This window comes from Siphateles boraxobius, unplaced genomic scaffold (assembly GCF_051911475.1).
Source record: "Siphateles boraxobius isolate OS27281-9 unplaced genomic scaffold, OSU_SipBor_1 1, whole genome shotgun sequence".
In the NCBI taxonomy this organism is placed as follows: Eukaryota; Metazoa; Chordata; class Actinopteri; order Cypriniformes; family Leuciscidae; genus Siphateles; species Siphateles boraxobius.
Genome location: NW_027508699.1, coordinates 4675188 through 4697319, shown reverse-complemented (window position 1 = coordinate 4697319; position 22132 = coordinate 4675188). Strand labels below are relative to the sequence as shown.

The window sequence follows — 22132 nt, the reverse complement described above, 5'->3', positions numbered from 1 at the left end:
TATCCCTTTCCTAGAACTGTAAGGTTTCTGGTTGCAGCAACGAGCAAACAGGATTTCTGTGCAGCAGACTTTGTTAACAATAAACCTAAAATTACAGAAATGCTCAGGTGACCAAGAAACAAGGCAGAACAACCATTAACGACGACAGACAATTGAACAGGACAAAACACAGGGCTCAAATACAGGAAAACAAGAGGAACTAATGAGATTAATTAACAACACACCTGAAACAAGGAGCCTAAGTAATTAGTAACCAAGGAGACAAACAGGTAGGGAACAGAGGATTAACTGACTAGAATATTAACAAAGAAACTCAAACATACACTGAACAGAAAAGCAGGACAAAAACAACCTCTAAACATGACTAAATAAACCCAAAAACGTGACAAGAACTCCTGAAATTATTACTTGCCTAAGAACTCCTGACACATGCGTATTAAACTGTTTTTAATTCCTTTTCGTCATCTTCACATAATTACTGACACATCCGGAATACGACTGTCCTACAGCAATGAAAGGAAGAAGCGCAGCCACAGAGCTCTCACTCTCTTTCTCACTCACTCACTCACACACACTATTGAGACATTAGTGGGGCTTGTTTTCTCTGTGGAGGCTATTTGGCATATCCATAACCTGTGAAGGCTTCATGAAGCTCGCAGCCACAGCATGTGTATCGGAACCCAGATATTGCTTGTGCTTTTAGTGCATGTGGTGTCCTCGATCCCTTCTGGCTGCCCAGAGCGTTGTGTGTGTGATGACCAGCATGTTGTCCAGTGCGCTGAACAAGATCTCTGCAGATTCCCAACAGGACTCCCGCTTACCACCCGCCAGCTCATCCTGTCCAACAACCGAATCTCTGATTTACCTGCGCTTGAGCTCAATTTCCTGTCAGACCTTATGTATCTGGACTGCAGCAATAACTCTCTCACACACATATCTGAATCCACGTTTGGAAACCTGAGGAAGTTGGCATATCTGGACCTGTCCTTTAATTCCTTGAGTAAGATTGAGGAGCGCTGGAGAGCCTGGTGATGTTGAGACTGACGGATAACCCCAGGCTGTCAGAATTTCACCCTCAGGCTTTCTCGCACCGCAGCGCTCTTCAGGTGCTGGACATCAGCAGGAACAATCTGAGCAGACTCAATGTGAGCTCCCTCATGGCACTCGGCGGGCTCAGGTCTCTCGGGCTGAACGGGAACCCGTGGCTGTGTGCCTGCGATACGGAAGAGCTCTGCTTATGGATGCACACCGACACAGTTAAATTTCAAGGTAGGCTATAGATGTAGGTTACACTAGTTTGGGTCTAGGGTTTGTCGTTTTGCCTCTTTAGGCACATTGGATCATTTCTTTTTAAATAACTTTATTTAATAGCGTTGCTCTAGAATAATAGATCATTATAACATCATTGTATAAAACTCAACAGATTTTTACGTCAGGGAGATGGGCGATGCTTGAACATTGTTTTGTTTTAGCATCTATAACTCACTGATTATGTGCATGTGTGTGTGAGTGAGTGAGTGAGTGAGTGAGTGTTAGTCACAGAGAGGTTTATAATACCGTCATCCAGCAAAGTAGTGTCAACTGTCATGTCATGTCAACCCTGTATTTCATTTATGAAACTGGTGATGTTAAAACTTATCACCTGTAAAACACTCCTCAGTCTCCTACATTCAAATATATTATTATGTAGTTATAGACTGATTAATCATCCAGGGGTGCGTTTCCCAAAAGCATCATTGGCCAACTATGATCGCAATTGACATTGAACTCTATTGCTAACGACGGAACTTGCGACCATAGTTGGCTTTGGGAAACGCACCCCAGGCTGATAATCTGCTGAATTTGAGAGATATGTCCACTTGGCAGATTTTATAGTTTGGGCACTTGATTTAAAATGAAATGCTGTACGGGTAGCTGATACCTTTTAATCCAGCTAATACTTCTTAAAAACATATAGTTACTGACAGTGTTGGGGAAAGTTACTTTAAAAGCAATGTATCACAATATTGTGTTGCTCCCTAAAAAAAGAAATTAATTGCATTGCTTGTAAGTGCTTGTTATTGGACACTATTTTAGATTTAGGGCACTGTAGCCCACTGCTAACAATGAATGCATCACCCAGTCCTATTTTGTCTTTAGGGTTTGATGAAGGGGGGAAAATAGACTAACAGCTGGCAATGGATTTGTAAAGGCCATCTGATTGATATGCAAGAATGTGATGCTTAGAGGATGGAAGAATGACTAGATGGAGACATAGAGGTAGACAAATATATTTAGACATACATACAGTACATACATACATTATATATATATATATATATATATATATATATATATATACAGTGTATATACATACATTCTATACTGTATGTTCTATACTGCAGATCATTGTTTAAGCTAATCTCTTAGTTAATCTTTTTGGAATGTACCAAAATTGAGTCCAGTTATAACCAGTTATGTTTTGGCTTAGGGCCTCTTAGTGTACAAAGCCACACTGAACACACTCAGACATACACAAACACACATAGTGTGAGGAATAATACAGAGACATCTCCTGCTTTTAATTGGCACAGATGTATTCCCTCAAGTGCATCTAATTATTTTTCTCTACAAATTAACATGCAACTATTCACATAGAAATGCAAGATCAAACGCAAACAAAATCTCTCCCTCTGCTGTAAGCTTCTCTAGCTCCATATATGCTGGCCTATTTTTTACCTTTAACTGGCTTTGTAGGGGCTTATTCGTAGGGGCCAATGTAACATTAACTCAGTGGTTCTTAAAGCGTGGGGTGCGCCTACCAGGCATAGGTAGCATTATTATACATCTATACACCTGTCAATACACATTGGCTCAAGAGTCAAAATTGAGCTTTTTATCTTAAAGGGCTCGTTACATAAGCATACCAACTATTTCAATATTTATTTCAATGAAAGTGAAAAGCTTTGAAGACATATTCAAAGAGTGAGGATAAGAAAATATGGCATAAGTACAAAGGATATTGGATGACAGAGAGATAAAGGAAGAGACAGACCATACAAGTACTGCAGATGGGTTGTGGGTATTCAGTCACCACAACTAGGGAGAAAGTAATTGCAAGGATGGAGACAGTGGAAAATGGTGAGATTACTGTAAGGAGTTACATTATATTCCTCGTCCAAACACATTTATTAGTGGTGTTTGTTAAGGAGTATTTTACAATAATACAACTTCTATTCATAGAATAGTTAATGAAGGTAAAATAAAAAGAGAATTGGAGCAGAAGACGTGTCTCCTTACAAAGCACAAGTACAAAGACTAAATGGCTTTGAATTATTGAGTGTGTCAGTGTGTACGGTAACATAATATATCGAAAGGATGCCAAAAGGCACAGCTTTAATTTACTCCTAAATTAGTAATGCTCATTTCCAGTGCTGCTCATAGAGTTAACCATAAAGGAAGACATTAAAGTTGCAGTCCGTGTTTTTAATTCCAGTGGTACTGGTGGATTTCTGTGGGAAATTCGAGCATGTCTTTGCGTCATTACGTCACATCTGTACACATAAAGAAGATGTCCCGGCTAGTGGCTATATTGCGTGTGAGGATGTTGGAGGTGGAGATTTAGCCTTTCCTCACATCACTTGATAATTAATCATCAATTTGATGGTAGATCCAGAAAGGTTCAAACGAAAATCACCATTGACAACTGGAGACTCACCCGTTGTAAAATGCAAAAGACTTCAGACTTCGGAGTGGCTACAGAAGAAAAAAGAGACTACAACCGGGCCCATGCTGATGTTGTTAAAGGGCACCTATTATGCAAAATTCACTTTTACATGGTGTTTGAACATAAATGTGTGTTGGCAGTGTGTGAGCAAAACCACCCTAGAATGATAAAAATCCACCCAGTGTTTTTTTACAATCTCAATAAATCATGAGCACTGTCTCAGAATGAGCTGTTCTAAGATTCGGCTTACCGACGTGTTTTGATTGACACTGTAGTTTTGGCATAGACCCCGCCCTCGGTGATCTGTACACCATCCTCCACTGTTTTAACGAAAGCCAGTGTTCTGACGATTTGTGCTGACTTGTCGAAAATGTCTCCTAAGAAACATAAGTGTTCTGTTGTGGGATGTAATAATGTACATAGTAGTTTTCACTTACTATCAACATCAGAGCCACTGAAAACGCAGTGGATGGATTTTATTTACGAAGGAAAGGCGCCACTTAAACTTCCAAAATACGTTTATGTTGGCGCGAATCATTTTCTGTCTGACTGTTTTGTGAACGAGGGTCAATTCAAAGCAGGTCTTGCTTCAAAGTTAATCCTCAAGTGTGGATCGTTGCCGACTGTTCGCGATCCAACGTCACCTCCAGTAGAAGTAATGTATTTTATGATTTTTGAGCAAATAGTCATTTCAGTCGATGTCAGCCAATTCAACAACAAATGTGTCTAAAGTTGTTGTCGTCATCGTAGGATGTCTGTGTATGTAATTTAAACCTTGTTTGTATAGTGTGTAACCACACGTTTATAAATATATTTTTTAAAGATGTATTAAAAACTGCATGTTTTCTGTAAAGACAAGACATCAAAATTGCTATGTTTATACAAAGGCCAGCACATCGACACGAAGCTGTAGAACGAGGGATATTGGCGTGCAGACAGAAACATCACATAAATGTAATTTCGTTTTGTAAGTAGCAAACGTTATCACAGTATTTGTGTTTGTAGTTTCAAAAAATTGCGCCAAAGTTATCACAGTTTGTGTGTGTCTGTGTGTGTGTTGCACATCCATAATTGCAAAGGGGACGCAATTACAACTCTATAAGTACATAAATGTATAAAATAACCATTCCGAGACGTCCTGGTCCATTCTCATTTCTGTTTCTTCTGCCGGAGTCTCTTCATCATCTGGGTCTGATTCCGGTTCAAACATGTACGGCTGAATGCCATACAAAACAGCGGGATTCTCACTCTCAGTCATTCTGCTTCTACCGACTGTTTATTGCCATGGGTTTGCAAGTTACGCCCTCATCCAAAGGCAGGGCGGGGATATGCAGCTCATTTACATTTAAGGTGGTACACACCAAAACAGCTCTTTTTAAAACAGGCCCCAAAAATGACATTTTTAAATGGTTATAATAAATTAACTGTGGGGTATTTTGTGCTGAAACTTCACAAATACATTCTGGGGACACCCGAGACCAATATTACAACTTGTAAAAAGGGGCATAATAGGTGCCCTTTAACATTAACAATTTGAGAACAAAGTATAATTTGCACGCTTTGACGTGATATGATAAGCGATCGTTAGATTTAATCAGCGTGATTTACTGCAATGCTTTTTTTCCCTTAGTTGGTCAGAACAAAAGAGGATGTTACTTACTTGTTCAGATGACATTTTCCAGTGAAAATTCTTATGTTAGTCATACTTCCAAAAAGTAGAATCTGTGATTCCACACCAGCGTAGTGACTGACAGCCGCACATTCTCCTCAAAACATTGGATTCATCCACGCTGTGCCGTGCTGTGCCGAGGCATAACCCACATAAATCTGATAATTCCGCGAATAACTGCAATTGCAGATTTCGAACAGCGATGGTGACAAAGAGGAAAAACTACGGACTGCAGCTTTAAATCTCATGTATAGTACATGGAGCTGACTTGTATTTTAAAATACCAGTATGTAATTACATCTGTTTTTTCATCATTTGATTTGCAAATCATCAAAAACAAACAAAAGCAAAAATAACATTTACATTTATCAACCGATTTCAGTGGTTTGTACGTGGTGTACAAACAGTTCCATCTCTGGTTATTTAAAATCTCTATAGTTAGACTTATAAAATATTTTTTTAATAAGGAATTGTCAAAGCTCAGGCTGGTCATGTATTTGGCTTATTATTCTTGGATAAGAATTGTGAAGACCCCCATACTGAGATATAATTTTATTTTCACATTAAATGAAATAAAGTTTTCTTATTGTGGAAAAAGCATCTTCTGTCTTTAAAGTATGATGCAATTGACCATTCGCAAAGACCCGCCCCCTTTAGTTACTGTTGCTATGTCCGACAAAGTCTCAACTTTTGAATTTGGTCATTTTTAAAGAATTTTAATATATATACCGTTTTGTGGCTCTTTAATGTGTCTGACAGATAGCTGTAGAGCCTCGATTAAAGCTTGTGAACCGATCATCTCTTCCTTCTAGTTAATTTAAAGCATCAAATAAACATGAATGAACATAAGAAGGAATGTTGTTTTAGCCGCGGAAAGACGTCAGTACACACCGTTTTTCAAGTTCAAATCCTTCAACGTTAATCTACTAACTCTCCTGACTGCTTTGTCGGACAAAAATGGCGGATTATGATTGTTCAGATCGCCTGTAAATCAAACTCCCTGTGAAGGGTCAATTGTTTCCCCTTTATTTATTAAAGTCCCCGTGAACCGGAAGTTGCAAACGACTTTTCTCCAGTGTTGTGACGTATTTCCGAGAGAAACGGAATACTAAATGAGGCAAAATAGTGGGTGTGGGTTTTTTTCCAACTAGCACCTGATTGGATCTAAAAAAGTAGGTGCTTCATTCAAACACACAGGCAGCCTGTCTACTGTCAGTTGGAGAGGCGTGGTTACGGATGTTAAGCAGACACCGAAACCGTCAAACCTACGTCATCAGGGAAGGTCCTCCAATGCAGAGGGGAGGGGAAATTTCAGATTTTGATTAAAGATTACGAAGCCAAAATTTTTTTTTTTTGATTGACTGGATGACTGGATGCATGGATGAATTGTTCACCACAAAACAATCAATTTAGGCAAACAAAGTAAGTATGGTCAATTTTGAATTCATAGGGACTTTAAAGTGCATAATATCTGCGCCATATCATATGCATAAATGCAGTTATAATAATAGTCATTACAATTCAAGTCTTATCATAACTGGTAAAACCTGAAAGCCAAAGAAAGAAAACATTGGTATTTTTTACGTTTTTTTAGACCATATACAATATCACTCAATATTACTATTAAATACTATGGTAATGCTGTAAATGAGTCCTGCCCCTTATAAAATAACCTTTTTATCATAGTAAAATCTACATATCGTTCCCAACAAAACTATTGTTTAGTGTAAAACATGTTGAAGATTAGCGAACAGGCTTGTCATCTGGTGGCTTTGATACAGACCCTCTCATCTCCCTCTGGTTGAGCTTCTTGGGTCTGTTCAGTAAGGAGCGTTTCTATTGGTGGATTAAAAGCTCACAGCGATTGGCTAAACAGAACATCCTCCAAAAAAAAAGATATTTATAAATCCTAACCTGCCAGGAAGGTCTCAAAAATACCGCACACAAATTCAAAGCAGTCCACGCACATGTGATGATTTGCAAATGCAGATTCAACTATCCATAAATACATGTAACATCATTCATAAATGCGTGATGAAAATGAATTCAAGAACTTGATATATACATATTTGTGTAAACATTTAAAATTTATTTGGGTAAGATGCATTTGTGTGAGCAGTTGGGGAAATATTTATGCTTTTTACTTTGTGCTGTGAACCTAATTGTGCTGTGCATTTATGAATTTTGTTTTGTAAATGTATTATTTTTGAGACTGATCTGGCTCCATAAGGAAAGGAAACAAGCAGAGGTGGAAAGTAACGAATTACATTTACTCGCGTTACGTAATTGAGTAGTTTTTTTGTGTACTTCTACTTTTTACAGTAGTTTTTAAAATCTGTACTTTTACTTTTACTTAAGTACGTTTTCTTTGAAGTATTGTACTTCGCTACATTTGAAATCATATCCGTTACTGAGTAAAAAATAATAATACAAGGGGGAAAAAAAATATCACACACTCCGGAAACTACTGAATTGATTGAAGGGCGGGAGAACAAACGCGCAAAAAAGGTGACGCAGACCCAGCTGAAGCTGAAAGCTAATTAAGCGCCAAGCGAATTATGGCCAGTATGAAAAGTAGGAAAAAAAGCGTGGTTGTCCTGGAGGATAGAAATCCAATTTGCAAAAAATGTGGACGCAAAGTGGCTGCAAAAAGAGGATATAGGACACCATCCCTCCTGCAGATAAAGGTATGTCCGATTTACGTGATGCAGCAGCAGAGGGAATCCCGGAATCCAGTCATGAAAATGGAATTCACTTAATGCAGATGTCACGTAAAACATGCAAAATAATGGATGGATGAATACACGAAAAGTAGAACTGTGCAATAAATCCAATCGCGACATGGTCTGTGAATATTTAAGCTAAGCACAAAAATACTGCATGTAAATATATAACCCTATTTGTTCTGCTGAGCTGCGTTTGTCTACTACTGAAGTACTCGTGACGTTCATGGTGTTTTCAGCGTCTCACAGACAATTTGAGGATATGAATACATGAACATTTCCAGAGCTGCTCTGAGAGAACGCCAAATGAGCATTTTCATAATTTTATTTGAGAAAAACCATTGTCAAATACACTTTGAAACAGGGCTTCACAACCCGTCAAAATAAAAGTTCGGTTTTACTAGGAGAAATTATGACAGAAATATATTACTATTGTAGGCATACAATAGAAGGTAGCCTATTTCTCAAAATAATAATAATAACAACAATAATAATACATTTTATTTGAACATTATTTAAAGGAATATTTTTTTTTGTCCATGGTTTAATTTAGTAAATCTGTTTTTGCAGCGCTTCCCCCAAAAATAAAAGGACACAAGTTTAAATTTACATTTGATAACCACCGTTTTTGATAATATATTTGGATTAAATCATAAAAAGTAGGGGTGTAACGATACCAAAAACTGACGGTTCGGTTTTCCCACGGTTTTGACGTCTCGGTTCGGTTCGGTTTAGAAAGCTAAAAAAAAAAAATTAAACAGTGGTTTAATGAAAAAATGGTGTCTTTGTCTTTAAATTAATTCAATTACAATTAAACGTTTTGCAAAGATTAAAAATCTGCTAATGCTGTATAGGGAGCCGCACATTACTATAACATTAAAGGTTAACAACAGAGCCTAAATTTAGATGCTATTTATTTTTTAGATATAATAATCAACACCAAACACATTGTATGAAAACATGTAAACTGAACAAAAGGCAGTTTTTGCATTAACTTTACTCTAATGAAAATGACAGCAACTGTGTAAATTATTATATTTCAATAACAAATTAAAGATATTTTAAACGTACTTTAAATAATCAAGATATAATTAAGAGGTTAAGTAAAATATAATATATAGGATAATATTGTGCATTTATTTAGTGCAAGAGTTAATTTCTCTAGGAACCAACAAGTTGTGGACACTGAATCACTTCCTGCTGAGGTAAATATAATGCTAGTGACAAGCTATGCAGTTTTATTGACGTCTTTCCGCTGCTGAAACACTGATTGAGCGATTACACGAGTTATGATGCCTTTCAGTAAGTATACTGTATTTTTCAACATACCTTCAGGTGTCCATTCATGTTTATTCTGTAACTGAGGAAGAGATGATCGCGTTTACTCGCGTTTACTCCGCGCTGCCGCTACTGTTACAACTGTTACAGTTACCGTGGTGACAGATAGTTTTAAACTGTGGGTACAGATTGTCAATTTACATCCATGTGGACAGATTGGTAAACTGTGCCTAGTTTTGTAAAACTGTGCACACGGTAGTTTATTTTTCTTCTGTAATGAAGCTTGGCTGTCCATCTAGTGAAAAATGTTGGTACTGCGGCCAAATAAAATCTTACTGAAAGCTCATTTTTTGAGATATCAACCTAAAATTTGGAACACAACTTCTTCAGATTTTTGGGTTACATTTTCTGGCAGTTTTAGAGTAAAATATATTTTGTAATATATATATTTTATATAAAATATAAATAATTATATTTTTATAATTTTATAATTTATAATTTTATAATTATAATTATATTATATTTTATATTTTCATAAACTCAAACTTGTATAACTTTTTTTCTGTTTCACTTTCATAATTTCATAATACTTCACTTCAACATTAATCTGGCAAATGTCTTCTTTAAAACAAGACCAACCATAGGTCTATATTCCAAAGCATTCTTGAATTACAACCATTTAAGTTTGAATAAGGATTTTCATGTCTATGCGAAAAAAGGGGGAGTGACAGTTAAAGGGTTAAACAATATTAAACTATAATATCTATATCTATAATATCTAAAATATAATTTATATATAAAAACTCTCCTACAGTCCAGTCACCATCAGTCGCCATCAGTCGCGACTCGCACGTATTTTCATTTAAACGTCACTCACTGACGTTTTCCTAACCAGAAAAAAAAACCGATTGCCCTGCTCTGCCTCTGATTGGCTAGTACTCATTGCCATCTGGGTCAGAGCCAATTAGAAGCAGGATGTGGGTGGGAAAAAAACTCTGTGTATAGGGAAAGGGGAGAGACAGAGGGAACAGGCAAGACAAACTCCTACGTTTAAATAACATATAGAAAATATCTGCTTGACAACGAGCTGAGAACAAGCTCAAATAAGCAACTACACTTTAGAAACAAGCCCAAAAAAAAACGCGACCCGCGACTACCAATATTTGTAAGCGACTTTACAGAAAAACAAGCCCAAAGTCGCTTATAATAAGCGGACTTGGCAACACTGATTCCAGGTCCAACCAATGAGCCGGGCTGGGCGGGGCCGGGGTAGCTTGCAGGGCGGGGCGTGTTCGGTACGCCATGAGAGTATCGCCATTAGAATTGTGGGTTCTGTATCGCGGTTCTTCGGTTTGGTTCGAATATCGTTACACCCCTAATAAAAAGAAACATTAATTTTCTGAATAAAATACATTTCATAGGACAATATTATTCTTAAACATTTTAATAAATTATTAATGTTAAAAATAAGTTGTTAATCTAATTCATTATTAATTATCGAATTTAATTGATTAGACATGTTTTATTGAAATTTTAATAAACAAACAAATTATTTCAAGTTTGTTATAATAAAAGCATTTGTTCAACCAAAAAAAATTCCTGTTTTCATTAATTTAACTGTCATTTTAACTGATGATAATAATAATAATACCCATAATTTAGTAATACAATTTATTTATTTAACAATTGATTAATACTGTAAACCGTGATATTTTCTGAGACGTTACCATACTGTGAAAATCTTATACCATTACAACCCTACACGGGAGTTGTAAAAACAACTACCCCCGCTGTTAAAAAAGTTACTCAGTAACTTTTACTCTGAGTCAATTTTAAATGAGCTACTTTTTACTTTTACTTGAGTAGATTTTTATACCGGTACTTTTACTTGTACTTAAGTAAAATTTAATTGAAGTAGTAGTACTTTTACTTGAGTAGAATATTTTATTACTCTTTCCACCTCTGGAAACAAGGATGCACAAAATTAGAAATGAGAAGCACCCCAGGTGAGCACTGATCCTCTCTTTCTTCTGTTCCAGAGCAGTGGTTTGCTATTGGTCAATCTCAAATTAGTGACAGGTCGTCCCACCCTCGCACCAGTAAACGCCATCAGAGAAGAGATGTGTCATGATTAGTTTGGGGTTTTGTTCATGTTCTCATTTTCAGGTCTTTTATTTTTAAGTTTAGCCATGGTCATGTTTCCGAGTTTGTCATGTGGTTCCCTTGTCCTCATGTGCCTCCTTGCTTCATGTGTTATGTTGTCTTAACATGAGTCGAGTCAAGTCAAGTCACCTTTCTTTATAAAGAGCTTTTTACAATACAGATTGTTTCAAAGCAGCTTTACAGTGATAAAAGGAAAATAATTCAAGTTTGTTTCGGCTGTACAGCAGATCTAGAAGAAAATAGCGTGGAGAAAAATAGAATGCAGAAAAAAAAACTTTGAAGAAATCAGGCTCAGTCAGGGGGCCAGTTCTCCTCTGTCCAATGAACGAACAGTGTGTATGATTATGATTCAGGCAGCATTACAGGTCAGAAGTCAGATTGGATCAGAACATGCAGAATATTATCCAGTTCCATCTGGTTGAAGATCGGAGTCATGCCAGTATAGGGACGAGTTTGTTGAGGATCAGTGCCGATGGCTATCGTGTTGATGAGGCCTTCGCCGGGGAGAGTCTAGTTGACACAATTTCTGCTGACACTTCACGGATGCGTTGTGGTCGTGTCTAGGCAGTGGTCCTCCATCTGCTCTGGATCCAGCCCGGATCCAGCTGACTACATCATGCGTTGTGGTCCTGTCTAGGCAGTGGTCCTCCATCTGATCTGGATCCAGCCCGGATCCAGCTGACTACATCATGCGTTGTGGTCTTGTCTAGGCACAGGTCCACCATCTGATCTCGATACGGCCCAGATCCGGCTGACTACATCATGCGTTATGGTCGTGTCCAGGCCCAGGTCCACCATCTGATCTGGATACGGCCCGGATCCAGCTGACTACATCATGCGTTGCGGTCCTGTCTAGGCAGTGGTCCTCCATCTGATCTGGATCTCTTCACCTCGGAATGAACAGAAAGACTAACATTAGCGTAGATGTCATTCTTCATATGATGTAACGAGTGAATGCATATACATTCAGTGCATTTATACATGTTCATAATATGCATCAACAACCAATACACAGATTTAAATAGTACAACAAATTCAGGCACTTTACTATATAGTCCATTACTTACTTAGTCTCTTATTCAGTTCTGAAAAATGATGCAGACCCAGAGTACCGCAGGGATGACAGCCCTGGGTGGAGTCGAGGGAGCAGCCATAATGTTGCTGTGGCTGAAGACATCCTGGTGACGACCAATGGAGAAGGAGCCAATGGATCCCAGGGCACAGACAGAGAGCCGATGGTACTGAGCGACATCACTGGCACTGGAGACCTAGGCAAAGCCGCAGCACTGAGGCGAAGCCAGAGTGTCACGTTTGTAGGGCTGCAACTAACGATTATTTTGATAATCGATTAATCGGACGATTATTTTTTCGATTAATCGATTAATCGGATAGAAATTAAATTAGATTTTTTTTTTTATAACTAAATAAAACCGTAAATCAGGGTATTTATGTGTAAAAGTGTACTTTAAAAAGTTCAAAAGCCACACATTGAGTTTTACTAATATCAATATTTGCATTGTTTTTAATGATAATTGCTGATGGCAAGTTGACAAACATGATTATTGTTAAAAAAATGATATCCAACATATTATGTTTTAACACAATTTTTGTTAAAACAAATTTACACAGACATGTTGTTCAGATGTGAATATCTGAACTAAAAACAAACTAAAAACATCTAAAATATATAATTCATTTAATTTTTATTTAAAATTAATTATATATAAGGAATATAAGGATAAAGAATATAATATATATTATATATAATATATAAAAGAATAATATAAGGATAAATTGATTAAATAAATATAGAAAGACTGAAAACAATTGTGTGAACGTAGAGCCGCAGTAGATCGCGTTTGAAAAACAATTAAAACTTAGTAGACAAATGCTATAAAAAGAGAACGGAATGGAGGTAACGTTACCCAGCAAGCTAACAGGCTTGAGTAAAGGACAGGAGAAATTATGCATTAGTGCACAAGCATTCGCTGAAAACCACTGAGTACAGTGACTAAAAAACAATATTTTACTGCTGCTGTTATTAACTGCCTTTATATTTAGTGCTTCGCTTTGTAAAGACCGTTTTAATTTAACCTATTTCTGCGGTAGCGCTATTTTAATCCATCACTTACGTTGCGAGCGAACTGATTGCGCAACCTGATGCTCGAGACAAAATACAGACATCCCAAGATCCCGGAAGTCCCGGGAGTCTCCCGCATATTGATTGCGGCTCCCTGATGCCCGCGAATTAGTTCAAACTCCCGAAATCTAGAGCGCGCAAGAAAGAGCGCGAATGCGAGACAGAAGAGACTGCTCCAAACCGTGTAGCGCGCGCGCTCGGCAGAGCGCCTGAGGGAGAGAGACCTTGCGTGTGTGTGCGTAACAGTAAACGCTCCCCGTGACGTAAGCAGACCAACTAATCGATAATGACATTCGTTGACAACGATTTTCATAATCGATTATAATCGATTTTATCGATTAGTTGTTGCAGCCCTACACGTTTGATCAATTCACTTTCTCTCTCTCGTCTTGTGTGCCGTGTGTGTGTGTGTTTAGTGTGGGCGTGGTCACTGATCACTTCTGATCAGCAGCGCCAGCTGGTTTCACTTTGTATGTGGCTTTATATGTTCAGTAACTGGTGTCTCATGTTGTCAGATCATTGTTCGTCTCCGGTGTGTTCCTGTTCTTCGTGCGTTGCTGAGTGGATTCCTGTTCGTCGTGCTGTCGTTCCCGGTTGGATTGTTATCGTTTCGTGTTCTGGATTACCTTCACTGGACTTCCACACACAGTCACGGATACTCACCACGGGATCACCGAGCACCTTCACCTAGGACATCACCAGCACTGCACCACCTGCTCACCTGGGTCCCTGCGCCACTGTTCCATCTGTGTTGTGCCGTCTCGACCCCAGTGTGTCTGTTCTGACCGTTCTGCTATCTGTTTGTCAATAAAGCGTTCATTGCAATGGCATCCGGTGTCGTTCCGCTATTTCACACAGAAGGCCTGAGGATTGAAGCGGAGCGGTGTGACAAGAGGACTGAGGCAGAGCCGGAGGGAAGGAGGAACCCCCTGCACCTATAGGGGTGGAGGGAATGAGTGGAAGTCTGTGGCGGAAGTAGAGTGAAGTGAGTGAGACTGGTGGTTGCACGACCTGAGGATTTGCGTAGCAGCAAGGCATTCCCGGGGAAGGTGAAGGGCTGTAGGCATCCAGCAGAGGACTGACTGGTTGGAGGACTGACTGAGCTTTGGAGTGAGGGTGATAGAGGTTGATGTGATGATCAATAACGGTAACTCCTATTCCTAACAAGTCAAAGATACAGTCTCAGTTCTGTCTTGAAGCAGCGATGATTCCGGACCAACAGATCCTCAATGTCCCTTTCCCCCTATATTCCCTCAGCTGCTGATGTCGCAGGCTCACACTCCTGGTCAGACTCACTCTGGGGCTCCTGTTTTGGGGTGATGGTCGGCCCCGTCCTCTTTTCCTCGGGATCTGGCTCACTCATCGTGGCGTGCGGTCGCTCTCCATCTGTGGGGGGCACTCATGAATTCTCCAAGGCCAAGGCTGTAGGTGGGTTGGGCTCTTGGTCTGGCTGTGTCCTGGATTGGGGATAGAAGCTCTCCAGAGAGGTCAACGGGATAGTGATAGTTTGCCCCGATTCAGAACAACGACTTCAGGGTTTCGGTGTAGGGGCAGGTAACAGCGATACAGCATAAAATCAAGTAAATTGTGGCTCATCTGAGCCACAGCAGCAAACTACATCATGCGTTTTCTAACAATTCAGTGGTCACTGCCTATCTTTCCCAATTCAGGTCTGTTGTTTTGTCTCTGAAGGAACAGCCAACTACAAACAACACATTCTCACAGTTTTCGAATCTTGTGTCTATCCGGTCAGGTTTTGGTGTACGGAATTAGTCAACGACAGTCAAACAACAGTGATGTTCCTCCACGTCCACCTCCTTTCATAAAATGTGAAGGGCTCTCTGGATAATTTGTATGGTGACTTAGCCACTTTGTCACTCTGCCATCAAGTCTATTATTTTTACGTGTACCATTATGATCACACAAATTTGACACTATTTAAATTTAGACCCTTTTTTTAACCCATAACCGACTCAATCTTCAACTTAACAATTATAATTTACATAAATACTCTCCAACGTATTAATCCAGAGAGTAATTCAAATCAACATCATAAATGACAAAAGTAGTCAAACCAATCTAACAAATTGGTTAGAAAACCAATCCAATTAAAGCTTGTCACGTTTTGATCATTTTTTGATCGATTCACTCAGAATTAACAGCTTCTTTAAAAGTTTTATCGTTTCACTTAACCCATCTGTAATGATAAAACCCTCATTCCAGAGGTTATGGTTATATCCACAAAATCTCCAAATAATAGTACCCCAAACACGTATAAGACATACAATGCAGTCACTATCACACAGACTCATACTAGACACACATGACTATAAACTGCCAATAGTCAAGTTTTTTTTTTTTGTTGGCTCTAAAATTGTGTACTTCACAATATTCTTGTTTTATGTTTTACCTACTTTTACATGGTCTCTTAACCAGTTCAAATCATGTCTATTCATTATTCAATTTTTTTTTTGAAAAGTCATCTGGGTTGTTTTAGTTCTAAAATCATTGCTTTGTTTTATTCAACCTTTAGCAGATAATAGTCAGACATAGCACCATCCCTGCCTCTACTCAGTCTCTCTGACTTGACTTGGAATTATCCTATGCCATAAAACTATGATATAAACATATTAGTTCAATATCATCAATTCCAAACATTTTTCTTCTTGCCCATAAGCCAACCAAAATCATGTTCCTTAATACGTTAAGAAGTTTTGTTACTGTCTCCACAACAAATAATGACAATCACCTCATGGTCTCAGCTGGCTCTTGAAAGTCCATTCCCATCAGTCCTTTATTTATAATGACTGGACTCACCGTTATCGGCTCCACTCTCAGACCCATCTCACATAACACACCTCCCTTCAGGGTAGATGCCCAGTGGCGGCGTGACCCCTGGCCTTAGGTTGCCCTCTGTTTGGCCAAATAGGATCTTACCAGTCATTTAGAAATCACCTCGTTCACACTGGTAACCGCTCTTTCCCATTACAAAATCTTTGACAGTTTTCTTAAACAGAATCAGGTGTTTCCTGGAGTTTACGGAAACGCACATTCAAGACACACCAGAGCTGTCAGGTTGCCTTATAGTGTTAACACAGACAGACAGGTTAATGACAGCAATATTTAATCACTAAAATCCATTAAACATCTTAAAAGCAGCAACCTAGCACTGCTCAGATCACAACCGTCCATTCAATGTAATGTTACATCTGTAACTAGAGCCATCAGCCCTGTATCATGGTGCTGACTAAGATTAGACGTTACGGGTCCTAAATAAACTAGTCAAATGTAATTTCTATCGTTTTAAAGTCTGTATCATTATTTTTAAGACTTCTTTAAAGTCTTTCAGTTTTACTTTTAAAATATTTAAATACAAATTGCCCTCTGAATGGCAATGATTTCTTTTAACATCTCTGTTGATTTTCAATTGAAACACTGTGCTGTACTATAAATAGCTTATGATCACTTATGAAGCAGGCTCGGATAGCAGCTTTTAGCTGACTTTGAATTAGATATAGACTGAGGCAATCAGGACTGGTACTCTGCATTTTCATAAACTTGTAACATCAGACATTATCTACTATCTTTTAACTCTAGCCCAGCTTAAATCAGCTTTGCCAGAAATGACATGCGTTTTCAAATAAACGTGTTGTAGTCATCATCTGTAATTTTACATCCACCTGTATAGTTATCCATTCACTTATAAAAAAGTATTATTATAGGTCTTTCCTTCAAAAGGATTTCCTTAAGACTTTAATCTTTTGACCTTATTTTTATCTCATGTTCTTTCTCAGACGACAAACTTTAATGTCGTATTCGTATTATTAAACACTGATCTACTTTCAAACCCACAATAACACTGGTGGATTCGTGTCAGCCTCAACTACAGCAGCAGACAACTTGCCTATAGTTTGATCATGAGCCTGCAAACGGTTCCAACTTACTTCTCACAATTGAAGCAGTGTGTCCCAATCAGTAATGTAAACAGAGCCACTGATAAGCAGTTCTCTGTATTCTTTTGACAGTCCACCAGTGGTGGATTCAATCACATATGCCGAATCATAATCTTCATCATTATCATTGGCAGCACATTAATTTTCATAAGCTTCACTGAAACGCTTAACATATTCTATAAGGGGTTTTCACAAAGATCTATTTAACTTTAGTCACACTTGTCCAGGAAATTATCCCAGACCAATAATTTCCTTTACTTGCCTTCTGTAAAGCACAGGTATTCATATAGAATTCACTGTGTCTGTACATACCTGTGTATGAATACCTGGCAAAGTTTGTTGCATATTCCATTTGAGGTCGGTTGGATATTCAAACAAAGGAACACATGTGACATAAGAAAAACTCCATGAAAACTGAAACTAACTGAACATAAGTGTGAGACAGTACAGGGGTCGGCAACTTCATGGCACGCGGAGGGATAATCACAGAAGCGCGCACTTCCGGTCGCATGAATGTTTTTTTTGGGATTTCCATGTGGATGCAGGTTAAAATCTCACAATTGAATAGCATTTGTAGCTCATAGCTTAATAAAATAGGCTGTGTGACTACCTCAAAATGTATGTCCGTGTGCAAGTTTGAGGGACTTTTTAGCAGTTCGTCACATGAAGTTGCCCACAATTGTACAAAAAAAAAAAAATCATAATGTTGGTTGATATTTGTAATGTTTTCATTCATGATTCATTAAGAGCAGTGCATTGTGGGATACAGGATTCTGTCCAGTATGATGCTGGGAAATGAGGACTCAATGTAGAGATGCACATAAAACATTTTTTTTTTTGAAAATGAAACAAAAGATAAACTGAAACTAACCCGTAGGAGAAAACCCCCAAGGCCTCCAGCACAGCAGGCAGAGTAGAGCTTGAGCACAAGGCTGGGAACAGGATAGCACACATGGAATATGACGACGTACTGGCACAGGACAGAAAACACAGGGGGAATAAATAGGAGAGCAAATTAGGAGAGTAACAAGGAAGAACAGATGGGGCAAATAAACCAATAATTTTTCATAAGCAGGGCGGGGTTAAGACAATAGACAGGAGAGCACATGGCAGATTAAAACATACATGACACAAGAATGCCTGGCAAATGAAAATGTATACCGGGCACTCTAAAAAAAAAAAAAAAAACGAAACAAGAGCGTACAGCAAACTAGACAGGAGTGGCGGGATTTGAGCACCATGCTCCGCAGATGAGACAAAGCACGTGGAAAAGAGAGCGCACAGCCTAAAGTGACAGACCATGACAGTATTTTTCCATGTGATGTGCTCTGGATACACACTGCACATTTTGGGAAATGTATCTTGCTGTTTTAAACATGAAGAAAATGCTTGTTTTGTGCATAGTCACCCGGCAGCCATCTTTGAAACACCTCTCAAGCATGCAAGTGCAGCTCCCACATTTTTTGAACGGGGAAACATCAAATTGACCAAAACTGTTTGCCAAGCTTACTCTTAAATTTCATATTTGGAATCCCAAATGGATCATACATTTTGTTTCTACACGCTCGAATCATTAATTTTTCAGGCTGGATCAAGCTAATGCGCAGTGGAAGTCCGCATCTGACTTTTTTATAGGAACCGGATTATCTAACGGCAGCTGCAGTGGCGCGATTACTTTACCAATCGTTGATTGGCTCTTATTTAGAGTACGGGAATTATTCCGCCATATTGAGTGTTAAACTTTTTTCCCATTCAAAACTATACAAGTGACACATCTTGTGTTATTCTATAGTCTTTAAAGTAGTGTGCTCCCTACAATGCCATACTTCTTAAATCGTTTTAGAGACTTAAAAAGACTTTTGTTTTCTTAAAAAGACAAATGCAATTGTTTGTACAGAGATTGTATTTTTTACATTTTCAATCTCACCCCAACCAACCCAAAACAACCTGCCTTAATTTTATTATAACCTTTTAATTAAACAGTGATAGTACAAAAGATGATAAAAAAATAATAAATGAATAACAGTAATAATAATAAAACAATATTAAAATAAATAAAATAATAAAAAATAGGGAGAGAGAAAAACAGTTGGACACCACAATCAAAGGTGTAACAATACATCAGTAGACACAAACCCTACATTTTTACATATGTAAATACCTGGAAAAACACCTGGAGCACATATGCATCAAAGACCACAAGATTGTCATATAGAGAGGTATGTGTAAAGGGAAAAGTTACAATACCAATGTAAATCCCACTACTCCCCAGGAAGTACTTTTATGGCAGAGAAATGGGATAATAAGGGTTGCCAAAAATAAGAGATTTTATGGGAACCTCTAATTGAATATTTGATCTTTTCCAAGTGTAGATATAACATCAGATCTTGAAGCCATTGCGATGCCTTAGGTGGATTTGCAGATTTCCAATGTAATAATACCCGTCTACGAGCCAATAATGATGCAAAAGCAATAATGTTTAGTTGTCTCAGAGTCAGATTCGATTCATTACCTGGAGCACCAAATATAGCAAATCCAGCACATGGTTTCAGTTGTACTTTACATGCTTTAGAGAGTGTATCAAATATGGTTGACCAGTAAACAGTAAGTGTGGGGCACGTCCAAAACATGTGAGTCAGATCCGCTTCTGCAGTGTGACATCTTATACAGGTCTTATCAAAAGTAGGATTAAAAGAAGCAATCCTTGTTCTGCTTTGGTGCGCACAATGCAAAACCTTAAACTGTATAAGGCTCAATTGGGCACAAGAGGTACTATCATTCACTCTGTGGAGGGCATTACTCCAGAATTCCTCTGAGAATACTGTTCCAAGCTCTTTCTCCCATCCACTTTTAACTTTGTCTATTCCTACACTTTTTAAAAACATGAAAATTGTTATTATTGTTATTATTCCTGAAATAAAACCTTGTAGATGGAGGGGGGCTTCAAACAGAGAGTCTGCAGGAGACTTAGATGGAATATGTGGAAATTATGGGCTTTGTGCATTAACAAAATGTCGTATCTGAAAATAACGAAAAAGGTCAGTTTGATTAAGATTGAATTTGGAACGCAAATCATTAAAACTAGAAAAAACACTGTCTATATAAAGATCACCAAATCGAGCAATACCCTTATCTTGCCATTGTTTGAATGCAGAGAGTAGTTCAGCAGGGAGAAATGCATGATTAGTACATATTGGGCTCTGAAGCAGAAGTGCTTGTCTTAACTACAAATGCTGGCGTCCATATTTTAAGAGTAGAATGAACAACCGGATTTAATGTATAATGTGCTATAATTTTAATAGGTAAGCTAGATGTTACCATGAGTGCATGCAGTAGATTATCTTTTGAACTTGCGCTGCCCAATAATAATATAATAAATTAGGGAGAGCTAAACCTCCATTACTCCTATTTTTCTGGAGAAACTCTTTCCGAATCCTAGGGGTTTTCCCATCCCATATAAAACTGGAAATAAGTTTGTCTAATCTCTTGAAAAAATCTTTAGATAAGAAGATGGGAAGGCATTGAAATAAATATAAGAATCTCGGAAGAACTGTCATTTTCTTAAATCGTTTTACCTGTGACAAATTTGGTGTATGTGGTTATCATGTTACACTGTCATGTTTATTAAGTTGCAAAATATATAACAAAAATAAAAATGTTTATGGAGTTAATGGAATTTTTTTTCTTGTGTTTTATGTGACTAGAAGAGGGACAGACAGTGTGTGAAGGTCCTCCATACTTACGGGGTCAGCATCTCTCGGAGTTGGGCCTTTGGCTGAGAAGACATTGCCATCCAGGACTAGGTCACCAGGACTACCTGTTTTTTGTGGCCATTGGTTTTGTCATCTTTGGAGTAGGCACTGTACTGGCTTGGGTAGCCGGCATGGTAATAGTGCTCTGCCAACGCTGTGTCAGATGGAGGAAGGCTAGACCAAATGTTGACGCGACCGAAGGGGAAAATAAAAGTGGCATAACAGAGAGAAGTGGTTAAGAGGACTTGAGAAATACCCGAACTAGCATAAACCTGAGTCCGGTCCTGTAACAAGTGTTGACAAGGAACTACGAAAGAAAGTGAGGTGACAATAATTTTGCTCATGATTATGAGCCAGTTGACATAGGGCTGTGTGTGAAAGCTGAAAAATGCTGCCTCACAGGCAACATAAGTAAAACAGGAAGGCATCAAGGCACATCTGAATTGTATCACATCCTGTCTTCTGAGATACATTCATCTGCTGGATTTCTGAAGGCAGGATAGATGTATCCTTCACTGCCTTTGATATCCCACAATCCTGTGCGTTCAATTCTGTGACAGTAGAGCTAAAAAATAAAATGGTGTCTGAAAGCTGCGGATGGTGGTCAATTTGTGTGTAAATGTATGTTTTTAAACAACTTTTTTAACATTTGCTTTCAGTTCTAGTGAGAAATTAGTATTGTAGTAATAAAAAAATTGCTTAGTAATCTCCAAAGCCCTCTCTATTTTGTTGTAGACCATTAGGCAGT

General features: G+C 38.3%; 1 protein-coding gene across 1 annotated transcript; it reads left to right on the top strand.

Annotated features, from left to right (window-relative positions):
• Positions 1-666: 666 nt before the first annotated feature.
• On the top strand, positions 667-21623 carry LOC143746365 (leucine-rich repeat-containing protein 52). The gene is given in 3 exon segments (XM_077238206.1): positions 667-1006; positions 1009-1269; positions 21337-21623. Coding segments are annotated over 3 exon segments (888 nt in total).
• Positions 21624-22132: the final 509 nt, after the last annotated feature.